The sequence below is a fragment of the Girardinichthys multiradiatus genome, chromosome 24 (genome assembly GCF_021462225.1).
Source record: "Girardinichthys multiradiatus isolate DD_20200921_A chromosome 24, DD_fGirMul_XY1, whole genome shotgun sequence".
NCBI classification, from domain to species: Eukaryota; Metazoa; Chordata; class Actinopteri; order Cyprinodontiformes; family Goodeidae; genus Girardinichthys; species Girardinichthys multiradiatus.
The window spans coordinates 829,955-857,846 of NC_061816.1; the positions used below are offsets into that span (position 1 = coordinate 829,955).

At 40.4% G+C, this 27,892-nt stretch overlaps 5 protein-coding genes across 6 annotated transcripts in view; 2 read left to right on the top strand and 3 right to left on the bottom strand.

Annotated features, from left to right (window-relative positions):
* The window catches only part of LOC124861402 (NLR family CARD domain-containing protein 3-like), a 373,247-nt gene that overhangs the window by 255,567 nt on the left and 89,788 nt on the right, over window positions 1-27,892 (bottom strand). The gene's annotated exons all lie outside the window — the stretch shown is intronic.
* On the top strand, window positions 5-7,974 carry LOC124861476 (coagulation factor X-like). Its single transcript, XM_047355272.1, has 6 exons — window positions 5-359; window positions 809-940; window positions 1,091-1,278; window positions 1,350-1,467; window positions 6,935-7,122; window positions 7,211-7,974. The coding sequence occupies exons 1-6, from the start codon at window positions 290-292 to the stop codon at window positions 7,598-7,600; spliced, it is 1,086 nt and encodes a 361-aa protein (XP_047211228.1). The 5' UTR covers window positions 5-289; the 3' UTR covers window positions 7,601-7,974.
* Window positions 8,419-12,855, top strand: prozb (protein Z, vitamin K-dependent plasma glycoprotein b). Its single transcript, XM_047355259.1, has 8 exons — window positions 8,419-8,771; window positions 9,308-9,471; window positions 9,542-9,566; window positions 9,689-9,856; window positions 9,975-10,106; window positions 10,185-10,255; window positions 10,339-10,477; window positions 11,913-12,855. Exons 1-8 carry the CDS (start codon window positions 8,690-8,692, stop codon window positions 12,665-12,667), a joined length of 1,536 nt encoding a protein of 511 aa, XP_047211215.1. The 5' UTR covers window positions 8,419-8,689; the 3' UTR covers window positions 12,668-12,855.
* Window positions 12,926-17,295, bottom strand: pcid2 (PCI domain containing 2). The gene is made up of 15 exons (XM_047355267.1): window positions 17,158-17,295; window positions 16,347-16,412; window positions 16,178-16,267; window positions 16,037-16,110; window positions 15,900-15,965; window positions 15,768-15,809; window positions 15,635-15,689; window positions 15,189-15,292; window positions 15,027-15,102; window positions 14,805-14,946; window positions 14,274-14,374; window positions 13,860-13,933; window positions 13,663-13,788; window positions 13,172-13,295; window positions 12,926-13,095 (listed from the first exon to the last, which is right to left on the bottom strand). The coding sequence occupies exons 2-15, from the start codon at window positions 16,380-16,382 to the stop codon at window positions 13,006-13,008; spliced, it is 1,200 nt and encodes a 399-aa protein (XP_047211223.1). The 5' UTR covers window positions 16,383-16,412; window positions 17,158-17,295; the 3' UTR covers window positions 12,926-13,005.
* The window catches only part of tbx19 (T-box transcription factor 19), a 36,503-nt gene continuing 26,179 nt past the window's right edge, over window positions 17,569-27,892 (bottom strand). The window contains exons 9-10 of the mRNA XM_047355264.1: window positions 18,534-18,681; window positions 17,569-18,461 (exon numbers count right to left, since the gene is read on the bottom strand). Coding sequence (XP_047211220.1) covers window positions 18,296-18,461; window positions 18,534-18,681 — 314 coding nt within the window. The 3' untranslated portion in view covers window positions 17,569-18,295. The remainder of the gene's footprint in view (window positions 18,462-18,533; window positions 18,682-27,892) is intronic.

The window sequence follows — 27,892 nt, forward strand, 5'->3', positions numbered from 1 at the left end:
GTTGTTTTTTATGCAGGTCTTTGCAGAACCACACTGAGTTCTGAGACACAACAACGTTGCTCAGACAAAAACTGGAATAAACAGCAAGAAATAAGAATTCATGGCAGCTCATGACACTGTTTTACTACAGGAAACGGGCCTGAAGACTTTCTGGAAAATGTAGTCAACTGACGGAAAATGGGTTAAAGTCCAGATGGGTACAGATCAGTATTACGTCCACAAAATATGAGTCCCTGGTGGTGTTTGTTGGGTGTGTGCAGCAGAGTCAGTGTTAAAGCGATCGAACATCATGTCTGCGTCTCTGCTCGCCGTCTTCTTCCTGGGAGGTTTTTTCCTTCAAGTGTTCAGCCAAGATCAAGGTGAGAGCTCCACTCCTGACGTTTAACGTTTCCTTTCTACACCACAGATGTCTTAATGCTGCAGCTGGAAGCTCTTATATCAACCACAACCCCTCTATAATTATGTTGCATGTTATGTTAAAATGATCAGACTATTTAGTCATGTAAATTGCTAACATCATGACGCCTCCCATCCAAACCTAACTAGGTAGAGGAGGAGTCCCACAGCATGACTAATCTTAGCACAGGTAAAAACATGTTAGTTTAATGAAACGCAACTTTAAGCCAACCGGAGGCTCATTCACTGACCATCATCTCTGTGTCATGTTTGGTTATTAGTGCTGTGGTAGATATTGGTTAACTAGCGTTAACTAACCAGCTGCATGCCATTGTTGGAGATCAAGCCTTCAGTTTTCATAAGACCTTCAGGAATGTTCTCTAGAAAGTCATCAAGATGCTGTTTCTCTCAGCTCTTCCAGAGCTCTGTGGGAAGGAAAACGGCGGCTGTGAACATTTCTGCCATGTAGTCGGGGGAGATGTACGCTGTGCCTGTGCTGACGGATATTTCCTGGCAGTGGACAACCGATCCTGCAGCTCCAACGGTAAGAGAAGCTATCAAATCACCAGGCCTGATCCCAAACACCAAGGAGAGGACTTTAGATATGCTTTAGGAACTCAGAACTCTTCGCCTAGTGGTTCTTCTAGTAACTAAACTATCTGATGCATAATTCCTGACCTCCAAACTCTCTCAGAGACTTTTAAATGCGGCGCCATCGTCTCCAACAATGGCCAGAGACAGAACAGAACTGAGAAGAGAAACTCCACAGAGGGGCAACAGGACCTCCAGAGGAACACCAGCAGTCAGACCCTCCCTCCCAGGGCAGAAGAGACAGAGATCATCAATGGAGAAGACTGTCCACCAGGAGAATGTCCATGGCAGGTAGACACTCAGCAATGTGATGAAGGTTCTAGTCCATGGGTCCGTTACTGGAGTTTATTCTGTCCTCCAAGGCACTCCTGATTAATGAGGACAACATTGGGTTCTGTGGGGGAACTGTTCTGACTGAATACATCATCCTGACTGCTGCTCACTGCGTGACCCAATCCCGTTACTACACCATCAGGCTCGGTAGGTCCGACGAGTCCAACCAAACCTTCCTGTTCATTGTTCAGAATAAACACTAACTGATGCTTTTACATCCACCTTTTCACACCACATTCACAATTTATTTGCTGCCCAATTTATTTCAGTTACAATTCATCAAAATTCAGTTCATTACAATTTAGTTCAGCTTTCAGACTAAGTTCACATACATCAGAAACAGCCTAATTCAATCTGAATATGGTGAAACTATTTCCAATTTAATCTGAATGTGGTCAAATTATTTCCAATTCAATCTGAATATGGTCCAATAATTTCCAATTCAATCTGAACATGGTCCAGTTATTTCCAATTTAATCTGAATATGGTCAAATCATTTCCAACTCAATCTGAATATGGTCCAATAATTTCCAATTCAATCTGAACATGGTCCAGTTATTTCCAATTTAATCTGAATATGGTCAAATTACTTCCAATTCAATTTGGTCAAATAATTTCCAATTCAATCTGAATATGGTCTAATTATTTCCAATTCAATTTGAATTTGGTCAAATAATTTCCGATTCAATCTGAACATGGTCCAGTTATTTCCAATTTAATCTGAATATGGTCAAATTACTTCCAATTCAATTTGGTCAAATAATTTCCAACTCAATCTGAATATGGTCCAATAATTTCCAATTCAATCTGAACATGGTCCAGTTATTTCCAATTTAATCTGAATATGGTCAAATTATTTCCAATTCAATTTGGTCAAATAATTTCCAATTCAGTCTGAATATGGTCTAATTATTTCCAATTCAATTTGAATTTGGTCAAATAATTTCCAATTCAATCTGAACATGGTCCAGTTATTTCCAATTTAATCTGAATATGGTCAAATTATTTCCAACTCAATGTGAATATGGTCCAATAATTTCCAATTCAATCTGAATATGGTCAAATTATTTCCAATTCAATTTGAATTTGGTCAAATAATTTTCAATTCAATCTGAACATGGTCCAGTTATTTCCAATTTAATCTGAATATGGTCAAATCATTTCCAACTCAATGTGAATATGGTCCAATAATTTCCAATTCAATCTGAATATGGTCAAATTATTTCCAATTCAATCTGAATTTGGTCCAATAATTTCCAATTCAATCTGAATATGGTCCAATAATTTCCAATTCAATCTGAACATGGTCCAATCATTTCCAATTCAATCTAAATATGGTCAAATTATTTCCAATTAAATTTGGTCAAATAATTTCCAATTCAATCTGAATATGGTCTAATTATTTCCAATTCAATTTGAATTTGGTTAAATAATTTCCAATTCAATCTGAACATGGTCCAGTTATTTCCAATTTAATCTGAATATGGTCAAATTATTTCCAACTCAATGTGAATATGGTCCAATAATTTCCAATTCAATCTGAATATGGTCAAATTATTTCCAATTCAATTTGAATTTGGTCAAATAATTTTCAATTCAATCTGAACATGGTCCAGTTATTTCCAATTTAATCTGAATATGGACAAATCATTTCCAACTCAATGTGAATATGGTCCAATAATTTCCAATTCAATCTGAATTTGGTCAAATTATTTCCAATTCAATCTGAACATGGTCCAGTTATTTCCAATTGAATCTGAATATGGTTAAATAATTTCCAACTCAATCTGAATATGGTCCAATAATTTCCAATTCAATCTGAACATGGTCCAGTTATTTCCAATTTAATCTGAATATGGTCAAATTACTTCCAATTCAATTTGGTAAAATAATTTCCAATTCAATCTGAATATGGTCTAATTATTTCCAATTCAATTTGAATTTGGTCAAATAATTTCCAATTCAATCTGAACATGGTCCAATAATTTCCAATTCAATCTGAATATGGTCAAATTATTTCCAACTCAATGAGAATATGGTCCAATAATTTCCAATTCAATTTGAATTTGGTCAAATAATTTTCAATTCAATCTGAACATGGTCCAGTTATTTCCAATTTAATCTGAATATGGTCAAATCATTTCCAACTCAATGTGAATATGGTCCAATAATTTCCAATTCAATCTGAATATGGTCATATTATTTCCAATTCAATCTGAACATGGTCCAGTTATTTCCAATTTAATCTGAATATGGTCAAATCGTTTCCAACTCAATCTGAATATGGTCCAATAATTTCCAATTCAATCTGAACATGGTCCAGTTATTTCCAATTTAATCTGAATATGGTCAAATTACTTCCAATTCAATTTGAATTTGGTCAAATAATTTTCAATTCAATCTGAACATGGTCCAGTTATTTCCAATTTAATCTGAATATGGACAAATCATTTCCAACTCAATGTGAATATGGTCCAATAATTTCCAATTCAATCTGAATTTGGTCAAATTATTTCCAATTCAATCTGAACATGGTCCAGTTATTTCCAATTGAATCTGAATATGGTCAAATCATTTCCAACTCAATCTGAATATGGTCCAATAATTTCCAATTCAATCTGAACATGGTCCAGTTATTTCCAATTTAATCTGAAAATGGTCAAATTACTTCCAATTCAATTTGGTCAAATAATTTCCAATTCAATCTGAATATGGTCTAATTATTTCCAATTCAATTTGAATTTGGTCAAATAATTTCCAATTCAATCTGAACATGGTCCAATAATTTCCAATTCAATCTGATTATGGTCATATTATTTCCAATTCAATCTGAACATGGTCCAGTTATTTCCAATTTAATCTGAATATGGTCAAATCGTTTCCAACTCAATCTGAATATGGTCCAATAATTTCCAATTCAATCTGAACATGGTCCAGTTATTTCCAATTTAATCTGAATATGGTCAAATTACTTCCAATTCAATTTGAATTTGGTCAAATAATTTTCAATTCAATCTGAACATGGTCCAGTTATTTCCAATTTAATCTGAATATGGACAAATCATTTCCAACTCAATGTGAATATGGTCCAATAATTTCCAATTCAATCTGAATTTGGTCAAATTATTTCCAATTCAATCTGAACATGGTCCAGTTATTTCCAATTTAATCTGAAAATGGTCAAATTACTTCCAATTCAATTTGGTCAAATAATTTCCAATTCAATCTGAATATGGTCTAATTATTTCCAATTCAATTTGAATTTGGTCAAATAATTTCCAATTCAATCTGAACATGGTCCAATAATTTCCAATTCAATCTGAATATGGTCATATTATTTCCAACTCAATGTGAATATGGTCTAATAATTTCCAATTCAATTTGAATTTGGTCAAATAATTTTCAATTCAATCTGAACATGGTCCAGTTATTTCCAATTTAATCTGAATATGGTCAAATCATTTCCAACTCAATGTGAATATGGTCCAATAATTTCCAATTCAATCTGAATATGGTCATATTATTTCCAATTCAATCTGAACATGGTCCAGTTATTTCCAATTTAATCTGAATATGGTCAAATCGTTTCCAACTCAATCTGAATATGGTCCAATAATTTCCAATTCAATCTGAACATGGTCCAGTTATTTCCAATTTAATCTGAATATGGTCAAATTACTTCCAATTCAATTTGGTCAAATAATTTCCAATTCAATCTGAATATGGTCCAGTTATTTCCAATTTAATCTGAATATGGTCAAATTACTTCCAATTCAATTTGGTCAAATAATTTCCAATTCAATCTGAACATGGTCCAGTTATTTCCAATTTAATCTGAATATGGTCAAATAACTTCCAATTCAATTTGGTCAAATTATTTCCAATTCAATTTGAATTTGGTCAAATAATTTCCAATTCAATTTGAATTTGGTCAAATAATTTCCAATTCATGGCTGCACGGTGGCGCAGTTGGTAGCACTGTTGCCTTGCAGCAAGAAGGTCCTGGGTTCTATTCCCGTCCAGGGGTCTTTCTGCATGGAATTTGCATGTTCTCCCCGTGCATGCGTGGGTTCTCACCGCGTACTCCGGCTTCCTCCCACAGTCCAAAGACATGCCTGTTAGGTTAATTGGTCTCTCTAAATTGCCCTTAGGTGTATGAATGAGTGTGTGCATGGCTGTTTGTGTGTTGCCCTGCAATGGACTGGCGACTTGTCCAGGGTGTACCCCGCCTCTTGCCCATAGACTGCTGGAGATAGGCACCAGCTTCCCCGCGACCCACTATGGAATAAGCGGTAGAAAATGAATGAATGAATTTCCAATTCAATCTGAACATGGTCCAATAATTTCCAATTCAATCTGAATATGGTCAAATTATTTCCATTTGAATTTGGTCCAATAATTTCCAATTCAATCTGAATATGGTCTAATTATTTCCAATTCAATTTGAATTTGGTCAAATAATTTCCAATTCAATCTGAACATGGTCCAGTTATTTCCAATTTAATCTGAATATGGTCAAATTATTTCCAACTCAATGTGAATATGGTCCAATAATTTCCAATTCAATCTGAATATGGTCAAATTATTTCCAATTCAATTTGAATTTGGTCAAATTATTTCCAATTCAATTTGAATTTGGTCAAATTATTTCCAATTCAATTTGAATTTGGTCAAATTATTTCAATTTGAATATGTTTTCTATGCATAATTTAAACTAAATGTGATCAATTTCCTCTCAAATGATTAGATTTTGATACAGTTTTAATTCAACCTACTTGAATTTCATGTGGTCCAATTTCTGTACAGTACCAGACAGTCCACTTCCGTGCAACTACAGATGGACCAGTACCTTCTGATTCTCTCCATTTATTCAACATATTCAGAACCCACTACAATCCAATCTGATCCAGTTGGATACAGAACAGCTGAACCCGATTCTAATCCATTTCACTCTACCAGATGGGTCCAGGCTGATCAAATCTGATTAGAACCCATTTTATTCACATCAATCTCAATTTAGTATTATTCAGTATTTAGAAATAATTTCAGTCTCATTTATTTTTATCCAATAGTTAAATCATTTGTGTCCACATCATTCCAATTGATTCTGGTTCCAGTTTAATCCGGTTACACACCAGATTCCATCTGGTAACTTCCAGTTCAGTGGAGTTACATCCAGCCCAATTTATTCTACATTTAATTCATTTTGATCCAGTTCAGTTAAGTACTGACTAATCCACAATTGTTTCTACATAAAATAATGAATAACTATTAAAGTCAGAATTTATTTCACTAGTTTCCAGTTTGAATCCAGTTTAATAGTCAAATACAGTGCAGCTAAAGTCAGATATTATATAATCTAGAAAGTTCACGACCGTCTTTAATTCACCTACTTTCTAGTTGAGGAAAGGAACCAAACGGATCTGAAATAATGGCCCGTATTAGTTCTGTCTGGTGAAAAATGTTCTGACAGTGATGATGGAATCAGTTATGTTTTCAGTTTTCTCCTGCAGTCTTGAAAACATGACAAAAATTAATAAATGAGATTTAATGTAAAATATCATCGTTCTAACAGAATGGCCGACCCGTTGAATTATGTGTAATATGCATGCAGGTGCCAACAACAGGTCACACAGTGGTGGTAATGAAGCTATACATGTGGTGGATGCCATCGTCCATCACCATGGTTACCGCCCAGAGACCTACTTCAATGACATAGCTCTGGTAAAACTGGCCACGCCCATCAAGTTCAGCAGCTACATCCTGCCGGCCTGCATGCCGGAGCCTGACTTCATGGAGAAGGTCAACCTTCTACTCCTTCAGTGTCAATGACAGGTCATCCTTCTTCTTTCCTGTCTGCTGTTGTTTCAAAGTCTTGTTCTGTGTACAGGTTCTGATGCGGCAGCCAGGTGGGCTGGTTAGCGGTTTTGGACATCTCGGTGAGGGTCAGCCGTCTACCATCTTACAGCGCCTCTCTGTGCCCTACGTGGATCAGCACACCTGCATGGAGTCGACCCAGCTGAGCATCTCCTTACGAATGTTCTGTGCTGGCTATGACTCCGTCAGGGAGGATTCCTTTCAGGGCGACAGCGGCAGCCCGCACGTCACACGTTACCATGACACCTTCTTCATCACCGGCATCAGGAGCTGGGGCAAAGGAAAATATGGCATCTACACACAAGTGTCTAAATACATTCGCTGGATCAGAGAGGGCATCAAGAAGCTGACGCCCATAGAGAAGAGCGGTACCGGGCTGAAAAGGCCCCACGGTGCCATCTAGAGGCTCTGACTGTAGACCAGCTGGACAGTGAGCTTCCAGGAAGCAGAGATCAGTAATCTATTCTGGAGGATCCCAGTTTAGCCAAAGAGACCTGGAAGCTTTCTACCTTAACGGGCCATCCTGATGGAGGTGGAGGCCCGCAGGGCGGTTAGTTCGGCCTCCTGAACTTTCTGTTTTAATCTCAATATGGAAGGCAGCAAAATCTGTTCATAAAACTAAAACCTTGTTTTACCAAATGAATCTAACATGACAAGAACTGATGATTTAACATGTCCGAACAATAAATGCCTGTTTTTGTGTTTTCTATAATTTAGTGACAAAAGTAAGAATTTGATCTGAATCTAATGGAAATAAAAATAAAACCGGAAACACCACATTGTTTTTTTCTTCATTTTTTACAAATGCATGAAATGAATGAGAAGAAAAATGAAACTGAAGTGGAGAACAAGAACAGGTTTGAATCACAGGAATCTGTGGAGCTTTTGATCTAAATGCCATCAGGCTGAGCGTCAGACGTCCAGTATGTTTTATTCATTAATGTCAGTATTAGGAAGCATTGCTTCTCTTTTCTTTGAGTTGTCTTGTGTTTGGAAACCTTACCCCCCATACAAATGAACAAAGTTGAGATGTTTCCTCCTTCAGTCAGGGCTCAGGATTCACCCTGAGGTTCTACTTAGTGTTCGAACTCCAGTTTAAATATTTCCCTTCCCCCTGAGCACCAAGCCTCTCTGCTTCCCTTTAAATGATTGATTTCTGGAATGTTTGCCCGAAATAAACACATCAGCTCTGTCCCGACGGTCCCGCTGCTTGTTTTGTGAGATTTAGGGGAACAGAGTCCACCGCAGGACCAGAACCGTCCCTGAAAACGGTTCCTGTCCATTTAACTCTTTACAGAAACACACAAGACTGGAGTCTGACGACAGAACGATAATTTTGAAGAGTTTTACATCAGATGTAGATGGAATATGAGTAAGTGTTAGTTTGGAACATCCAGCAGAGCTTTGTGAGTGTGTGTGTGCTGTGTGTGTGTGTGTGTGCTGTGTGAGTGTGCTGTGTGTGTGTGTGTGTGTGAGCAGTGCTGTCAGTGTAATGGCGGTCCACACCATGTCTGCGTCTCTGCTCGCCGTCTGTCTTCTTGGAGGTTTCCTTCAGGTGTTCAGTCAAGCTGAAGGTAGGAGATCCACCTCTGACCTGCTCATTCACTCTCAGCTTCTAGAACATCTAGCAGGTTCTGTCATTTGTCTTCTGAAGACCATGAGAACATAGATGTTCTGACTTAGGGCACAAATATAATCTATTTTCAGTTTCAGGGTCTAATTAGTGGAACTTGTTAAAACAAAGCTATTAATAAGTTAAATCAGAGCTCATTTTTTATTTTAAAATCTCTAAATAAAATTTTATTTCATAATTAGTCTCAATCAGAAACATGGAATAAATAATTTTACCATGTAAATCATAATTACATTAAAAATCTAGTTTATGGAGGTATAAATAACATCACACAGAATGATGACCCAATAACACACGATATATAAATCTGCTATGATTAGGTTTGGTTTATTTGTTATATAAGTATATCAAATAATTATTAATCTTCTAGTTTTACCAAACTAGACCAATAATTATACCGTTGGCCATTCTAGCATTAAATTATTATATATGGAGCTGGACGCCACTACTGAAGTTCTAGCGCCTCCTTCTTTCCAGTGTTTCGTGGGGCTCCAGGGGCCCACACCGTGTTCCTGCGACCCAAACGGGCCAACCAGTTCTTTATAGAGGAGATCCTGGAGGGCAACCTGGAGAAGGAGTGCTACGAGGAGCGGTGCAACTTTGAGGAGGCGCGGGAAGTGTTTGAAGATGATAAGAAGACGGTGGGTCTGAAAGCAAAGTCAGAGATGTTTAAGGAGAACCTTTGGTTCTAACTGACCTTTTCGTCTGCAGATCGCCTTCTGGACCACCTACTATAGTGAGTTTGATCCAGGCCGGCCTTCAACAAACTCCTAATGTTTCCAATTAAATAAAGATGTAATCTAGGAGGGCCTTCAGTTTCTAAAGTTCTGAATGTTGTGTCTGCTTCGGTGTTCTGAGATGGGGACCAGTGTCTTCCCAACCCCTGCCTCAATGGAGGGATCTGCAGTCAGAAGGTGGGGGGCTTCTCCTGCTCCTGCAGCTCCCCTAACTACGGACACATCTGCGAACTGAGCCCACAGGCAGCCAAAGAACAGGAGCTGCTGAAGCCTCAGTACAAAGCTCCAGGTAAGGCCACACCCACAGCTGAGGAGAAGGTCCGGTGGGTTCAAAGATCTTTGGATGGAATGAACCTCCATCCTCCTCCTGTAGGTGAAACCGTTTCATCCAACTCTGTCTCTCTCAGCAATATCAGAGTGTCCAACCAAAGGCCCCAAGGTGTGCCACCAGCTGTGCATGGCGGACGTTTACTCGTATAAATGCTCGTGCATGTCGGGATTCAAACTACAGAGCGACATGCGGAGCTGCCAGCCTGAAGGTTAGAAATCCCTCCAGCAAAGCATCTTCTACCCAGCCAGCAGAGACTGGGGAAATAACCGCGTCTTTGTGTCCACAGTCGAGTTTCCCTGCGGGAGGATTCCTGACACCAACAGTTCAATGTGTCGCCATGGAAACTGCTCCTGGCAGGTAGCGTGCTCCCAGCCAATCAGTTGAACCGTCCACTCAGATTAACCTATAGTGCTCCTGGTTGGTTCCATTTGTGTGTGCAGGTGTCCCTGATCAACAGTGGTGGGGTGGAGTTCTGTGGTGGAGTCGTGCTCGGCCGAAGGTCCATCCTGACCTCCGCCCGCTGCCTCTTTCTGAACTCAGGAGCTGCCCTCCGACCCTCAGACTTCTACGTTGTCACAGGTACTAAAAGCCCCAAGTTCTCCAGTCTGGGTGATTTATTAAGTCCTGGTTTTATGGAAAGGATTTTAAACAACAAACCTGGGGAGCAAAGCTAAGAGCTGGTGAAGCCATGCCTGCTATGATCCTGTGTGGACCAAAACATGACTCCTGTGTGCACAAACATAATAGAGAAGGTGACGGATGGATGGAGAAATGAGTCAGTTTCTGTTGAGGGCTGGTCAGAATACAGCAAGCCTTATGGGGCCCTGAAGGTTACAAGATCTGAAACAGGACAGGTGTGATTTTCTGCTTTCCTGTCTACTTCCTTAGTGCTTCCTTCACTTTGTGACCATCAGCATTCTGGGTAATGTCTCTAGTGTCCGGTGTAGACATCTGCTGCCCTGAGATATTAATAACATCAATAATACGTTAGCATATATTAACCAGTAGTTACTGCACTTCAAACAGTCCTTTGAACATATGAATATTGACACCCTGATGTTGCCATGACAACATCATCCTGATACATTGAGCAGCTTTACTTCTGCCGATCAACAGGACTGTTGATCAACCCTACTTATCTACGAGCTCTAAATATGCAATAAGATGACCCCATGCTTACTGGTTTGCTGCTTGCAGCAGGGGCCGCACTGGGAACCAGTGGTTAACAGATTCATCCATCCATCCATCATCCATCCATCCATCCATCCGTCCTTCCATCCATCCATCCATCCCTCCATCCATCCATCCATCCATCCATCATCCATCCATCCGTCCCTCCATCCATCCATCATCCATCCATCCATCATCCATCCATCATCCATCCATCCATCCATCATCCATCCATCCATCCATCATCCATCCATCATCCATCCATCCATCCATCATCCATCCATCCATCCATCATCCATCCATCCATCCGTCCATCCAATCCATCATCCATCCAATCCATCCATCCGTCCGTCCATCCATCCATCATCCATCCATCCATCATCCATCCATCCATCCATCCATCATCCATCCAATCCATCATCCATCCAATCCATCCAATCCATCATCCATCCATCCAATCCATCATCCATCCAATCCATCCATCCGTCCGTCCATCCATCCATCATCCATCCATCCATCCGTCCATCCATCCAATCCATCATCCATCCAATCCATCCTTCCATCCATCCGTCCATCCATCCATCCGTCTAAAACCGGAATGGGAACTCTGGGAATTTGATTTTGGACTCTCAGCGGAACCTTACGTAGAACCAGAACCAAACATTATCACAGACATTAAGAACCGTTTCCATCTAAATGAAACCTTTTTTCTAAATGAAGGCATGGATTCAGTTTTAATGAACATTATTCTATAAAGGTAATTCGTTCTAAACATTTATCCTAATAATCCCAGATTGTTAATTTAGGAATAAAGTGAAATACTAAAGCATGCTTCGTCTCCTAGGTAACAGGACGGACATCCCGGTCCGGGCGCTGAACCTCCACAATCGTTTCCATTCAGATGACCACGACTTTGACCTCGCCCTCCTGGAGCTGGCCACGCCCATCAACTTTGACCCCACCCTCACCCACCTCTGCCTGCCCACCAAGGACTTCAGTGAAAACATCCTGATGCATTCTGGGAGGAAGGGGCGTGCCCAGAACCATGAGCTGGTTTACATGACGCTGGACGAATGTCGCAGACAGCTGACCGCCCCACACCCACTGAGCAACAAAATGTTCTGCATGAGGAGGAGGAAGGGGGCCCAGGGAAGCCCAGACGGAGCGCAGAGCAGAACCAGATCATCGGGGTGTACCGATACCAGCCAAAGTCTAAACAGACTCTCAGGAAGGCAAAGTGTTACTCAGGAAAGACTTGCTGGACTTGCCCAGGACCAGAATCAGACTCAAACTGAAGACGATCTGACCAGGACATCAAACGGAGCAGAAAACCGCAGCCACAGCTTAGAAAACCAACACCACGAGTCACCAGCAGGTGGCAGCAGACTGAGATGTGGCGGTTTGATGCCGGGGTCTCCGGTCGTTACGGTGGAGAAAGGAACGGCCTTCCTGACCGGGCTGCTGACGTCTCCGTCCTCTGATTGTGACATTCAGGTGTTCACCAAAGTGTCCCGGTACCTGAACTGGATCCAACCGAAGCTGCAGGCGGTGGAGAATCACATGACCCCCCAGGTCAGGCAGTACCCAGAGAGCCGCTGAGCAGAGAACGGAGCCAGGGGGGGGGGGCTGGGAGATGTCTTCAGCTGTGATTTACTTTAACGTTAAAATATTGGACGCTGATCTTAGAACCTTTAAATGTGTTCCTTACATTCCTGGTTCAGAACGTTATTCCCTGAATTAGAACTTTATGAATTATTCCGGCTCATAAATAAATGCTTTAAAAGTTTGTTTGTTGTCAGTTTTTAGAAAACATCAAATCTAAAAATGTTGGACAAACGAGCAGACAAATCCAACCTCTACAAACCACAGAATGTTTTATTCAACCAGCTTTTTAAACAAGGTCCTGCTCCCTTCAGAGGGATTGTGGGTAATGTAGTCTAGGAGACAGAAGACAGAGGAGGGAACGGATTCTGTTTACTGACCACGAGCTTCTGGTGCTGATGGGAGATGTAACCTTTGATGTGACCCTGCGAGGAGACAGAACCAGAATCAGACCGTGTATCACCTGGGTCCAGGTGCGGCGTCATGTCTGAGCATGCTCACCATGTAGATGAGGTTGGCCAGGATGCACTGCACCTCGTCGATGTCCACGTCCTCCACCTGCATCATCTTCAGAGCCACCAGGAAGGCGTCCAGGGGCAGCTGGTGTGTCTTCAGCAGCAGATACCTGCAGCCAAACACCAAGATGTTCAGCAGGCAGACAGGAACAGCCTTCATGATGCTGAGGAATTAAACCTGAACATGTGCTTCAGGAGGAGCTAACCGGAACCAAAGGCTTGAAGGACAAAGATGAACAAAGAAGATGTCCTCTTAATAAATCAAGGTAAATCTCACCAGGCCTCATTTACAAGATGAAGAACCTCATTTAAATGGAAACCAGTGGAGAAACCACAGCGTTCAGGGGGCAAAAACTTCTAGACAAGAACATCCAACCATCTTCAGCCCGTCATCTCATGACTGCAGTGGAAACCTGGTTCTGGTTTCAGATATTTAGAGTGAAGAGTGAAAAATGTTTGCTGCTGTGTTGGACCCACACTTTCTTGAAGAGGTTCCTGTAGGTGATGATCTTGAGCTTCTCCAGGATGAGGAAGATGCCACAGCGGATGAAGAAGGTCTCGTGTTTGGACAGAGCCTCGTTCAGCAGCAGCAGGTTCCCCTCGCTGAGAAACACAGAGGTCACATGACTGAGGGATTTCACTTCCTGCTACAGTAGCCCCGCCTCTCTGCTTACCTCACAGCTTTGGTGACATCAGCAAACTGGATGAGGTCATACTTCCTGAGCAGCTGATGAGTCGGCATGTGGCCCTGAAACACCAGCAACAAGAAGAAGGTCAGAACCGGGTCAGCAGAGGTCCAAACTGGAAATAATTCTGATTAATGATGGTGAGGTCCAAATGACTTAAACCAACATCCAGCTGTTGTACTGGGATTAAATGGGCTCAACAAGGATGAACTGGATCTAACTGGGACAGAACCAGTTGGGTTCTGACTTTATTAGAAGTTGGATGTGGAAACAAGTTGCTTTAGTTCCACCTGAACCAGTTTAGCTCTGCTTTATTAGACCTGCAGTGACTGAGAACTGGATTTAAACTGGTTATAAACCAGTTGGATGAGTGTGAATCTAAGATGAACTGAAGCTCCTGACCAGCAGCATCTTGACAGGCAGCAGGTAGATCAGGATCATCCTCTTGTTCTTCTGGCTGGAGCGATGGCAGTGGTCGAAGGCGTAGGACAGCATCTCCTCAGCTGCACACAAACATCACAGTTTACAGGTTGGCCTCCATGTTTGGGACACGTAGAGCTGCGCCTCGCTGCGCCACACTTAGCCTCGCCGCGCCTCGCCTCACTGCGCCACACTTAGCCTCGCCGCGCCACACTCGGCCTCGCCGCGCCTCGCCTCACTGCGCAACACCTCGCCTCGCTGCGCCGCGCCTCGCTGCGCAACACCTCGCCTCGCTGCGCCACACTTAGCCTCGCTGCGCCACACTTAGCCTCGCTGCGCCACACTTAGCCTCGCTGCGCCACACTTAGCTTCGCTGCGCCACACTTAGCCTCGCTGCGCCACACTTAGCCTCGCTGCGCCACACTTAGCTTCGCTGCGCCACACTTAGCCTCGCTGCGCCACACTTAGCCTCGCTGCGCCACACTTAGCTTCGCTGCGCCGCCGGGGATTTACCCGTCTTGAAGTCGCTGTCGAACATGGCCTTGCGGCCGACGTAGTATTTGTAGGTGACCTTCTGAGCTGGACTGTAGTCGTTCTTCAGGTTGGAGCTGTCGATGGCTCGGATCAGAGGTTTGCACAGGTGCAGCTTGTTGATCTGCAGAAAGTCCAAACCAGCAGATCTTCACTTTCATCTCAGTTCTGACATATTTCAGCAGGTAGAGACAGAGGAGGTACCTTGAAGTAGATCTTGAAGAGCTGGTTGCTCAGGAACATCATCCCCCACTTCTTGGAGTCGTCGATGCCGGCTCGGCTGTGACGGGTCAGAACAGAACAGGTGAGCGGCGGCGTGTGGCAGAACCAGAGCATCAGAACGGGTTAATGCAGAGAGAGACCGACTTATCACTGGCGCACACTCTGAAGCAGCTCATCAGCTGCTCTGCTGCTTTCTCCAACATTTCACCCGGCTGGCCTTTTCCTTTCTTCTGCAGCTGCTGCTCTGCCTGAAAGCACACAGAACCAGGTCCAGTTAAACCAGTGGCTGGTTCTGCTGGTTCCCAACCAGGAGGAACTTTCATGGTTACATCAAACTACCACATATTTGTCTCAATGAATCGGTACAAACTGGACGTCTTAGATTTGATCTAATCGGAGGTTTCCTTCAGGCTTTAAATGCTTCATCTTCAGGTCACTGAAATATTTTAAACATGTTTCTCCCTTAATGAAGCATTAACCCATAATTCAATATGATTAAAAACATTTGGACCTATTATTGTTCTGTATTATTATTGAACAAAGCAGATGACATCAGAACCGGGTGGCACCAGGTAGGAACATGCGCTCACATTGCCGGCGAATATCCGGAGGTCCAGGGTGGCGGCGAACATGACGGGCAGAGCCCTGAAACACAAACACATGAGTGATGCTGCGTTCACTGCCAGCGTGTTCACTGCAGCTTCGGCGTCAGCACAAACTCACCAGTTCTCCTCTTTGTGGGACTGGAAGGCTCTCAGGAAGGACGTCAGGGGTCAAGGGTCTGATCGGGGCTGATTATTGGTCATTGATCCAAACACATTTCATACTCACAGATGAAGACTTTATAAAGGATATTGAACAACAAGCGTCTGGAACTTGTATGCTTCTACAAAGTCGTGATTGGCCACAGCGTATGTACACCTGTAACCCACACAGGTGTCAGAACTTCAGGGTTAGTCGTGAAAAATCAATGATCCAGCTGCGAGTCTCACCTGAGATGAGCCGCCACCATCTCGTCGTACGGTGGCTCCAGAATCTGTTGGCACTTCTCCTCCGGACTGGCCAGCTGAAACACACAGGTGAGGCTGTATCCTAGCAACCCTGACTCTGTGCCTGAATGGGCGGGGCCTTACCTGTAGGCGGGGATTGGCCACGTGGGGGTGTTTGAAGGAGAGCAGCTCGGCACAGAAGGAGCCCTCGTGGTTCTCGATGGCCTCGTTTATCTGTAGGAGAACACAGAGTTCCGTATGAAGAAGAAGGAAAAGACAGACCAGATGAGGCTGGGTGAAGTTCAGAGGTCACCTGCTGCAGGTACTGGTTGATGGTGATGTGAGCCATGACAGGCGGCTGATTAGGAGCTGCTCCCACCTGGAAAACAGATGTAAAACTTGTTGGAGACGATGATTTAGGTGACTTTAAATCTGGACTTGGACTAGGCCATTCTAAGACATGAATATGTTTTTATATAAACCATCCATCATATCTCTAACTGGATGTTTAGGGTTGTTCTCCTGCTGGAAGTTGAACAGGTTTTCCTGTAGGACTAATAAAGAATAGCATCCCACAGTATGATGCTGCCACTACCGATGTTCACAGCTGAAATGTTGTGCTTAAGCTGTATCATTCCACCAATAACTCTTTAAATATGGATCAATTTCTGGAATTTATTCGGTGTTTTGGGTCCAGGTGTTCGTTAAAAGGTTGAAGAAGTTATTATTTTGTTTGCATCTCCTTCAGTCCATAAGAGCTTTACAAAACGTCCAGGAAAATTCCCAATGATCTGTTTGGTCATTTATTGTCAGCTAATTAGCACGATGCTAATGCAGTAATGACTTTTCGGATTTAGGGCGAGTTAAAACACGAACGACTAAAGCCGAAATCACGAACACGTCCGATGTCAATAGAAACTATCATAGAAAATGTGAAAAAGCTGCTAAGATTTCACCGAAAGGAAAAACTTCTCTACTTTGACCCAGGTTTGGCCACAATGCTCCGTTTGAGGTAAATTAGGTCAAATCCGCGCAAAGCCGCGTAAAGCTCGCCGGTTTCAGACCGGAAACAGGAAACAGACAAACATGGCAATTCAAAGAGTAAATAGAAACAAACTGAAGACCTTTAAAACGACGTTTTAAGCGGAAAGAAAGGCCATCCAACTTCTGTTCATTCAGTCGGAAACACGGAGGGCTTTTACTGACGGACAAAGCAACTGCTCCCGGATCCTTGTGGAAGCACTTCCGGCCAGCTTTTACCAATTGCCGTGTCAAAATAAAAGTTTTTCCGTTTTCCATGATTAGAAATAAGGATTTTTTTGAAAATGTTGACTTAAATTGAATTAAAGCTGTTATTCAGAGAATCACTTCATATTCCGGTTTAATTTCTTCAAACTAAAACATCTAAAGCATGTTGAGCTACTTGTTACTTTGCATGTTTTCATTTTTAATAAAACTAAATAAAGGTCAGAGCTTTGTTGTTCTTATGCTGCACTAAACAAAAACACAAAACAGCAGTATTAAAGAAACCAATCTTCAGATGAATATTGTTTTATTTAGTCATAAACATTTACATCATTCCAGCAATTACGGCTTTTATTGTCTGTTTGTCTCCATAAAGACAAAATAAAACAACAAGAACATTTTCCTTTAGCCTAACAAAGGTTTCCGTTCTGTTTCAGCAAGAATCATTAAAACATTTAAAGTTTTATTTCCACACAGTAACATCTGGCCATAACAAGACGAGTACGAGCAGATATTTGACACCAGAGGGCACCACAGCATCACTTTATTGTTAAAACAAGATGAAAATGGTTTATTTGAATACTTTAAACAAGTTTATCAAGTGAAATGAAATCATGTCATACTAACGAGCCACTTTTAGTCACTTAGTCCACAAAGCATAAATTATCTACATTTAGAATATATAGCTGGATGCAGCAATTTTCATGTTCTCTGAAAATATTTACTAGTAAACACCTCAGAGGTTTCGAACTAAATGTACCACAACACTTGTTTATTTATTCACTTACATGCAAATGATTTATTTTGGAGATATACAGATTCTATTTAACACATTAACGTTCTTGCCTTGAAAACAAACCTCACTATAATTGAATTAAAACTCATTTTCATCCAGGTCCTTCAAGCCTTCATTGTTCTTTCTACTAAATAAAACATCTGAATTATTCGTGTTTTCTTAGCATTTATCGGATTTCAGACACATTGTTTGTCTTATTGTTGAAACCATTGTTGTCTTTCTCAGAAAGAGTGGGTGTGGCCAGCCGACCACCCAGCTCCGCCCACTCGACCGTGACCAGTAGGCTGGATGCTGTGCTCGCTGCTGATTGGTCCATGGGGCGTAGTACATGGTGAGCGGGAGGGGCTTATCTCAGAGCAGCCGACGGTCCACAGACACGGATACTGGCTAAAAACACAAAAACACCTGGTTTACACCTGGGCCCATGTCCACCGAGTCAGGGTGTAGGCGGTGTCTCACCTGGAGCTGTGAGGAGGGGGAGGAGCCTGTGAGGACGGCCCACTGCTGGCCAGAGGCAGAGAGGAGGAGGAGGAAGAGGAGGCTGGACGAGGAGACGAGCTGCTCCAACCTTCATGTAGCACCTGAACACCTTCAGAGATCAGGTTCACTGATGGAACACAAATGGAACACTGGTTACATTTATACAGGAACACTCACACGGTTCCACACCCAAAAAACATGTTTCCACATGGTTCCACACAGGAACTGGTAGTTCCACACAGGAACTGGTAGTTCCACACAGGAACTGATGTTTTCATAAGGTTCCACAGAGGAACAACACCCCAAGAAACATGCTTCCACATAGGAACTGATGTTTTCACAAGGTTCCACACAGGAACTGATGTTTCACAAGGTTCCACAGAGGAACTGCCATTTTCACAAGGTTCCACAGAGGAACAATACCCCAAAAAACATGTTTCCACATGGTTCCATATAAAATCAAACATATTTTCATATGGTTCCACACCCCAAAAAACATGTTTCCACATGGTTCCACACAGGAAGTGGTAGTTCCACACAGGAACTGATGTTTTCATAAGGTTCCACAGAGGAACAACACCCCAAGAAACATGCTTCCACAAAGGAACTGATGTTTTCACAAGGTTCCACACAGGAACTGATGTTTCACAAGGTTCCACAGAGGAACTGCCATTTTCACAAGGTTCCACAGAGGAACAATACCCCAAAAAACATGTTTCCACATGGTTCCACATAAAATAACATGTTTTCACATGGTTCCATGTAAAATCAAACATATTTTCATATGGTTCCACACCCCAAGAAACATGTTTCCACATGGTTCCACACAGGAACTGACGTTTTCACAAGGTTCCACAGAGGAACAATACCTCAAGAAACATGTTTCCAAATGGTTCCACACCCAAAAACATGTTTCCACATAAAAATAACATGTTTTCACGTGATTCCATATAAAATCAAACATATTTTCATATGGTTCCACACCCCAAGAAACATGTTTCCACATGGTTCCACACAGGAACTGACGTTTTCACATGGTTCCACAGAGGAACAATACCCCAAGAAACATATTTCCACATGGTTCCACATAAAAAATAACATGTTTTCACATGGTTCCATATAAAATCAAACATATTTTTATATGGTTCCACACCCCAAAAAACATGGTTCCACATGGTTCCACACCCAAAAACATGTTTCCACATGGTTCCGCATAAAAAAAACATGTTTTCACATGGTTCCATATAAAATCAAACATATTTTTATATGGTTCCACACCCCAAGAAACATGTTTCCACATGGTTCCACACAGGAACTGACATTTTCACAAGGTTCCACAGAGGAACAATACCCCAATAAACATATTTCCAAATGGTTCCACACCCAAAAACATGTTTCCACATGGTTCCACATAAAAATAACATGTTTTCACAAGATTCCACACAGGAACTGATGTTTCACAAGGTTCCACAGAGGAACTGCCATTTTCACAAGGTTCCACAGAGGAACAATACCCCAAAAAACATGTTTCCACATGGTTCCATATAAAATTAAACATATTTTCATATGGTTCCACACCCCAAAAAACATGTTTCCACATGGTTCCACACAGGAACTGGTAGTTCCACACAGGAACTGATGTTTTCATAAGGTTCCACAGAGGAACAACACCCCAAGAAACATGCTTCCACATAGGAACTGATGTTTTCACAAGGTTCCACACAGGAACTGATGTTTCACAAGGTTCCACAGAGGAACTGCCATTTTCACAAGGTTCCACAGAGGAACAATACCCCAAAAAACATGTTTCCACATGGTTCCACATAAAATAACATGTTTTCACATGGTTCCATATAAAATCTAACATATTTTCATATGGTTCCACACCCCAAGAAACATGTTTCCACATGGTTCCACACAGGAACTGACGTTTTCACAAGGTTCCACAGAGGAACAATACCTCAAGAAACATGTTTCCAAATGGTTCCACACCCAAAAACATGTTTCCACATAAAAATAACATGTTTTCACATGGTTCCATATAAATCAAACATATTTTCATATGGTTCCACACCCCAAGAAACATGGTTCCACACAGGAACTGACATTTTCACATGGTTCCACAGAGGAACAATACCCCAAGAAACATATTTCCACATGGTTCCACATAAAAAATAACATGTTTTCACATGGTTCCATATAAAATCAAACATATTTCATATGGTTCCACACCCCAAAAAACATGGTTCCACATGGTTCCACACCCAAAAACATGTTTCCACATGGTTTCACATAAAAAAAACATGTTTTCACATGGTTCCATATAAAATCAAACATATTTTTATATGGTTCCACACCCCAAAAAACATGGTTCCACATGGTTCCACACCCAAAAACATGTTTCCACATTGTTCCACATAAAAAAAACATGTTTTCACATGGTTCCATATAAAATCAAACATATTTTTATATGGTTCCACACCCCAAGAAACATGTTTCCACATGGTTCCACACAGGAACTGACATTTTCACAAGGTTCCACAGAGGAACAATACCCCAAGAAACATATTTCCAAATGGTTCCACACCCAAAAACATGTTTCCACATGGTTCCACATAAAAATAACATGTTTTCACATGGTTCCATATAAAATCAAACATATTTTCATATGGTTCCACACCCCAAGAAACATGGTTCCACACAGGAACTGACGTTTTCACATGGTTCCACAGAGAAACAATACCCCAAGAAACATATTTTCACATGGTTCCAAATAAAAAATAACATGTTTTCACATGGTTCCATATAAAATCAAACATATTTTCATATGGTTCCACACCCCAAAAAAAAACTTTCCACATGGTTCCACACAGGAACTGACATTTTCACATGGTTCCACAGAAGAACAATACCCCAAGAAACATATTTCCAAATGGTTCCACACCCAAAAACATGTTTCCACATGGTTCCACATAAAATAACATGTTTTCACATGGTTCCATATAAAATAAAACATATTTTCATATGGTTTCACACCCCAAGAAACATGTTTCTACATGGTTCCAAACAGGAACTGACATTTTCACATGGTTCCACAGAGGAACAATACCCCAAGAAACATATTTCAAAATGGTTCCACACCCAAAAACATGTTTCCACATGGTTCCACATAAAAATAACATGTTTTCACATGGTTCCATATAAAATCAAACATATTTTCATATGGTTCCACACCCCAAGAAACATGGTTCCACACAGGAACTGATGTTTTCACATGGTTCCACAGAGGAACTGATGTTTTCACAAGGTTCCACACAGGAACTGGTGTTCCCACATAGTTCCACACAGGAACTGACATTTTCACATGGTTCCACAGAGGAACAATACCCCAAGAAACATATTTCAAAATGGTTCCACACCCAAAAACATGTTTCCACATGGTTCCACATAAAAATAACATGTTTTCACATGGTTCCATATAAAATCAAACATATTTTCATATGGTTCCACACCCCAAGAAACATGGTTCCACACAGGAACTGATGTTTTCACATGGTTCCACAGAGGAACAATACCCTAAGAAACATATTTCCACAAGGTTCCACACCCAAAAACATGTTTTCACATGGTTCCACATAAAAATAACATGTTTCCACATGGTTCCATATAAAATCAAACATATTTTCATATGGTTCCACACCCCAAGAAACATGGTTCCACACAGGAACTGACATTTTCACATGGTTCCACAGAGAAACAATACCCCAAGAAACATATTTCCACATGGTTCCAAATAAAAAATAACATGTTTTCACATGGTTCCATATAAAATCAAACATATTTTTATATGGTTCCACACCCCAAAAAAATTTTCCACATGGTTCCACACCCAAACACATGTTTCCACATGGTTCCACATAAAAAAAACATGTTTTCACATGGTTCCATATAAAATCAAACATATTTTTATATGGTTCCACACCCCAAGAAACATGGTTCCACACAGGAACTGACGTTTTCACATGGTTCCACAGAGAAACAATACCCCAAGAAACATATTTTCACATGGTTCCAAATAAAAAATAACATGTTTTCACATGGTTCCATATAAAATCAAACATATTTTCATATGGTTCCACACCCCAAAAAAAACTTTCCACATGGTTCCACACAGGAACTGACATTTTCACATGGTTCCACAGAAGAACAATACCCCAAGAAACATATTTCCAAATGGTTCCACACCCAAAAACATGTTTCCACATGGTTCCACATAAAATAACATGTTTTCACATGGTTCCATATAAAATAAAACATATTTTCATATGGTTTCACACCCCAAGAAACATGTTTCTACATGGTTCCAAACAGGAACTGACATTTTCACATGGTTCCACAGAGGAACAATACCCCAAGAAACATATTTCAAAATGGTTCCACACCCCAAGAAACATGGTTCCACACAGGAACTGACATATTCACATGGTTCCACAGAGAAACAATACCCCAAGAAACATATTTCCACATGGTTCCAAATAAAAAATAACATGTTTTCACATGGTTCCATATAAAATCAAACATATTTTTATATGGTTCCACACCCCAAAAAACATGGTTCCACATGGTTCCACACCCAAAAACATGTTTCCACATTGTTCCACATAAAAAAAACATGTTTTCACATGGTTCCATATAAAATCAAACATATTTTTATATGGTTCCACACCCCAAGAAACATGTTTCCACATGGTTCCACACAGGAACTGACATTTTCACAAGGTTCCACAGAGGAACAATACCCCAAGAAACATATTTCCAAATGGTTCCACACCCAAAAACATGTTTCCACATGGTTCCACATAAAAATAACATGTTTTCACATGGTTCCATATAAAATCAAACATATTTTCATATGGTTCCACACCCCAAGAAACATGGTTCCACACAGGAACGGACGTTTTCACATGGTTCCACAGAGAAACAATACCCCAAGAAACATATTTTCACATGGTTCCAAATAAAAAATAACATGTTTTCACATGGTTCCATATAAAATCAAACATATTTTCATATGGTTCCACACCCCAAGAAACATGGTTCCACACAGGAACTGATGTTTTCACATGGTTCCACAGAGGAACTGATGTTTTCACAAGGTTCCACACAGGAACTGGTGTTCCCACATAGTTCCACACAGGAACTGACATTTTCACATGGTTCCACAGAGGAACAATACCCCAAGAAACATATTTCCAAATGGTTCCACACCCAAAAACATGTTTCCACATGGTTCCACATAAAAATAACATGTTTTCACATGGTTCCATATAAAATCAAACATATTTTCATATGGTTCCACACCCCAAGAAACATGGTTCCACACAGGAACTGATGTTTTCACATGGTTCCACAGAGGAACAATACCCTAAGAAACATATTTCCACAAGGTTCCACACCCAAAAACATGTTTTCACATGGTTCCACATAAAAAATAACATGTTTTCACATGGTTCCATATAAAATCAAACATATTTTTATATGGTTCCACACCCCAAAAAAATTTTCCACATGGTTCCACACCCAAACACATGTTTCCACATGGTTCCACATAAAAAAAACATGTTTTCACATGGTTCCATATAAAATCAAACATATTTTTATATGGTTCCACACCCCAAGAAACATGGTTCCACACAGGAACTGACATTTTCACAAGGTTCCACAGAGGAACAATACCCCAAGAAACATATTTCCAAATGGTTCCACACCCAAACACATGTTTCCACATGGTTCCACATAAAAATAACATGTTTTCACATGGTTCCATATAAAATCAAACATATTTTTATATGGTTCCACACCCCAAGAAACATGTTTCCACATGGTTCCACACAGGAACTGACATTTTCACAAGGTTCCACAGAGGAACAATACCCCAATAAACATATTTCCAAATGGTTCCACACCCAAAAACATGTTTCCACATGGTTCCACATAAAAATAACATGTTTTCACAAGATTCCACACAGGAACTGATGTTTCACAAGGTTCCACAGAGGAACTGCCATTTTCACAAGGTTCCACAGAGGAACAATACCCCAAAAAACATGTTTCCACATGGTTCCATATAAAATTAAACATATTTTCATATGGTTCCACACCCCAAAAAACATGTTTCCACATGGTTCCACACAGGAACTGGTAGTTCCACACAGGAACTGATGTTTTCATAAGGTTCCACAGAGGAACAACACCCCAAGAAACATGCTTCCACATAGGAACTGATGTTTTCACAAGGTTCCACACAGGAACTGATGTTTCACAAGGTTCCACAGAGGAACTGCCATTTTCACAAGGTTCCACAGAGGAACAATACCCCAAAAAACATGTTTCCACATGGTTCCACATAAAATAACATGTTTTCACATGGTTCCATATAAAATCTAACATATTTTCATATGGTTCCACACCCCAAGAAACATGTTTCCACATGGTTCCACACAGGAACTGACGTTTTCACAAGGTTCCACAGAGGAACAATACCTCAAGAAACATGTTTCCAAATGGTTCCACACCCAAAAACATGTTTCCACATAAAAATAACATGTTTTCACATGGTTCCATATAAATCAAACATATTTTCATATGGTTCCACACCCCAAGAAACATGGTTCCACACAGGAACTGACATTTTCACATGGTTCCACAGAGGAACAATACCCCAAGAAACATATTTCCACATGGTTCCACATAAAAAATAACATGTTTTCACATGGTTCCATATAAAATCAAACATATTTCATATGGTTCCACACCCCAAAAAACATGGTTCCACATGGTTCCACACCCAAAAACATGTTTCCACATGGTTTCACATAAAAAAAACATGTTTTCACATGGTTCCATATAAAATCAAACATATTTTTATATGGTTCCACACCCCAAAAAACATGGTTCCACATGGTTCCACACCCAAAAACATGTTTCCACATTGTTCCACATAAAAAAAACATGTTTTCACATGGTTCCATATAAAATCAAACATATTTTTATATGGTTCCACACCCCAAGAAACATGTTTCCACATGGTTCCACACAGGAACTGACATTTTCACAAGGTTCCACAGAGGAACAATACCCCAAGAAACATATTTCCAAATGGTTCCACACCCAAAAACATGTTTCCACATGGTTCCACATAAAAATAACATGTTTTCACATGGTTCCATATAAAATCAAACATATTTTCATATGGTTCCACACCCCAAGAAACATGGTTCCACACAGGAACTGACGTTTTCACATGGTTCCACAGAGAAACAATACCCCAAGAAACATATTTTCACATGGTTCCAAATAAAAAATAACATGTTTTCACATGGTTCCATATAAAATCAAACATATTTTCATATGGTTCCACACCCCAAAAAAAAACTTTCCACATGGTTCCACACAGGAACTGACATTTTCACATGGTTCCACAGAAGAACAATACCCCAAGAAACATATTTCCAAATGGTTCCACACCCAAAAACATGTTTCCACATGGTTCCACATAAAATAACATGTTTTCACATGGTTCCATATAAAATAAAACATATTTTCATATGGTTTCACACCCCAAGAAACATGTTTCTACATGGTTCCAAACAGGAACTGACATTTTCACATGGTTCCACAGAGGAACAATACCCCAAGAAACATATTTCAAAATGGTTCCACACCCAAAAACATGTTTCCACATGGTTCCACATAAAAATAACATGTTTTCACATGGTTCCATATAAAATCAAACATATTTTCATATGGTTCCACACCCCAAGAAACATGGTTCCACACAGGAACTGATGTTTTCACATGGTTCCACAGAGGAACTGATGTTTTCACAAGGTTCCACACAGGAACTGGTGTTCCCACATAGTTCCACACAGGAACTGACATTTTCACATGGTTCCACAGAGGAACAATACCCCAAGAAACATATTTCCAAATGGTTCCACACCCAAAAACATGTTTCCACATGGTTCCACATAAAAATAACATGTTTTCACATGGTTCCATATAAAATCAAACATATTTTCATATGGTTCCACACCCCAAGAAACATGGTTCCACACAGGAACTGATGTTTTCACATGGTTCCACAGAGGAACAATACCCTAAGAAACATATTTCCACAAGGTTCCACACCCAAAAACATGTTTTCACATGGTTCCACATAAAAATAACATGTTTCCACATGGTTCCATATAAAATCAAACATATTTTCATATGGTTCCACACCCCAAGAAACATGGTTCCACACAGGAACTGACATTTTCACATGGTTCCACAGAGAAACAATACCCCAAGAAACATATTTCCACATGGTTCCAAATAAAAAATAACATGTTTTCACATGGTTCCATATAAAATCAAACATATTTTTATATGGTTCCACACCCCAAAAAAATTTTCCACATGGTTCCACACCCAAACACATGTTTCCACATGGTTCCACATAAAAAAAACATGTTTTCACATGGTTCCATATAAAATCAAACATATTTTTATATGGTTCCACACCCCAAGAAACATGGTTCCACACAGGAACTGACGTTTTCACATGGTTCCACAGAGAAACAATACCCCAAGAAACATATTTTCACATGGTTCCAAATAAAAAATAACATGTTTTCACATGGTTCCATATAAAATCAAACATATTTTCATATGGTTCCACACCCCAAAAAAAACTTTCCACATGGTTCCACACAGGAACTGACATTTTCACATGGTTCCACAGAAGAACAATACCCCAAGAAACATATTTCCAAATGGTTCCACACCCAAAAACATGTTTCCACATGGTTCCACATAAAATAACATGTTTTCACATGGTTCCATATAAAATAAAACATATTTTCATATGGTTTCACACCCCAAGAAACATGTTTCTACATGGTTCCAAACAGGAACTGACATTTTCACATGGTTCCACAGAGGAACAATACCCCAAGAAACATATTTCAAAATGGTTCCACACCCCAAGAAACATGGTTCCACACAGGAACTGACATATTCACATGGTTCCACAGAGAAACAATACCCCAAGAAACATATTTCCACATGGTTCCAAATAAAAAATAACATGTTTTCACATGGTTCCATATAAAATCAAACATATTTTTATATGGTTCCACACCCCAAAAAACATGGTTCCACATGGTTCCACACCCAAAAACATGTTTCCACATTGTTCCACATAAAAAAAACATGTTTTCACATGGTTCCATATAAAATCAAACATATTTTCATATGGTTCCACACCCCAAAAAAAAACTTTCCACATGGTTCCA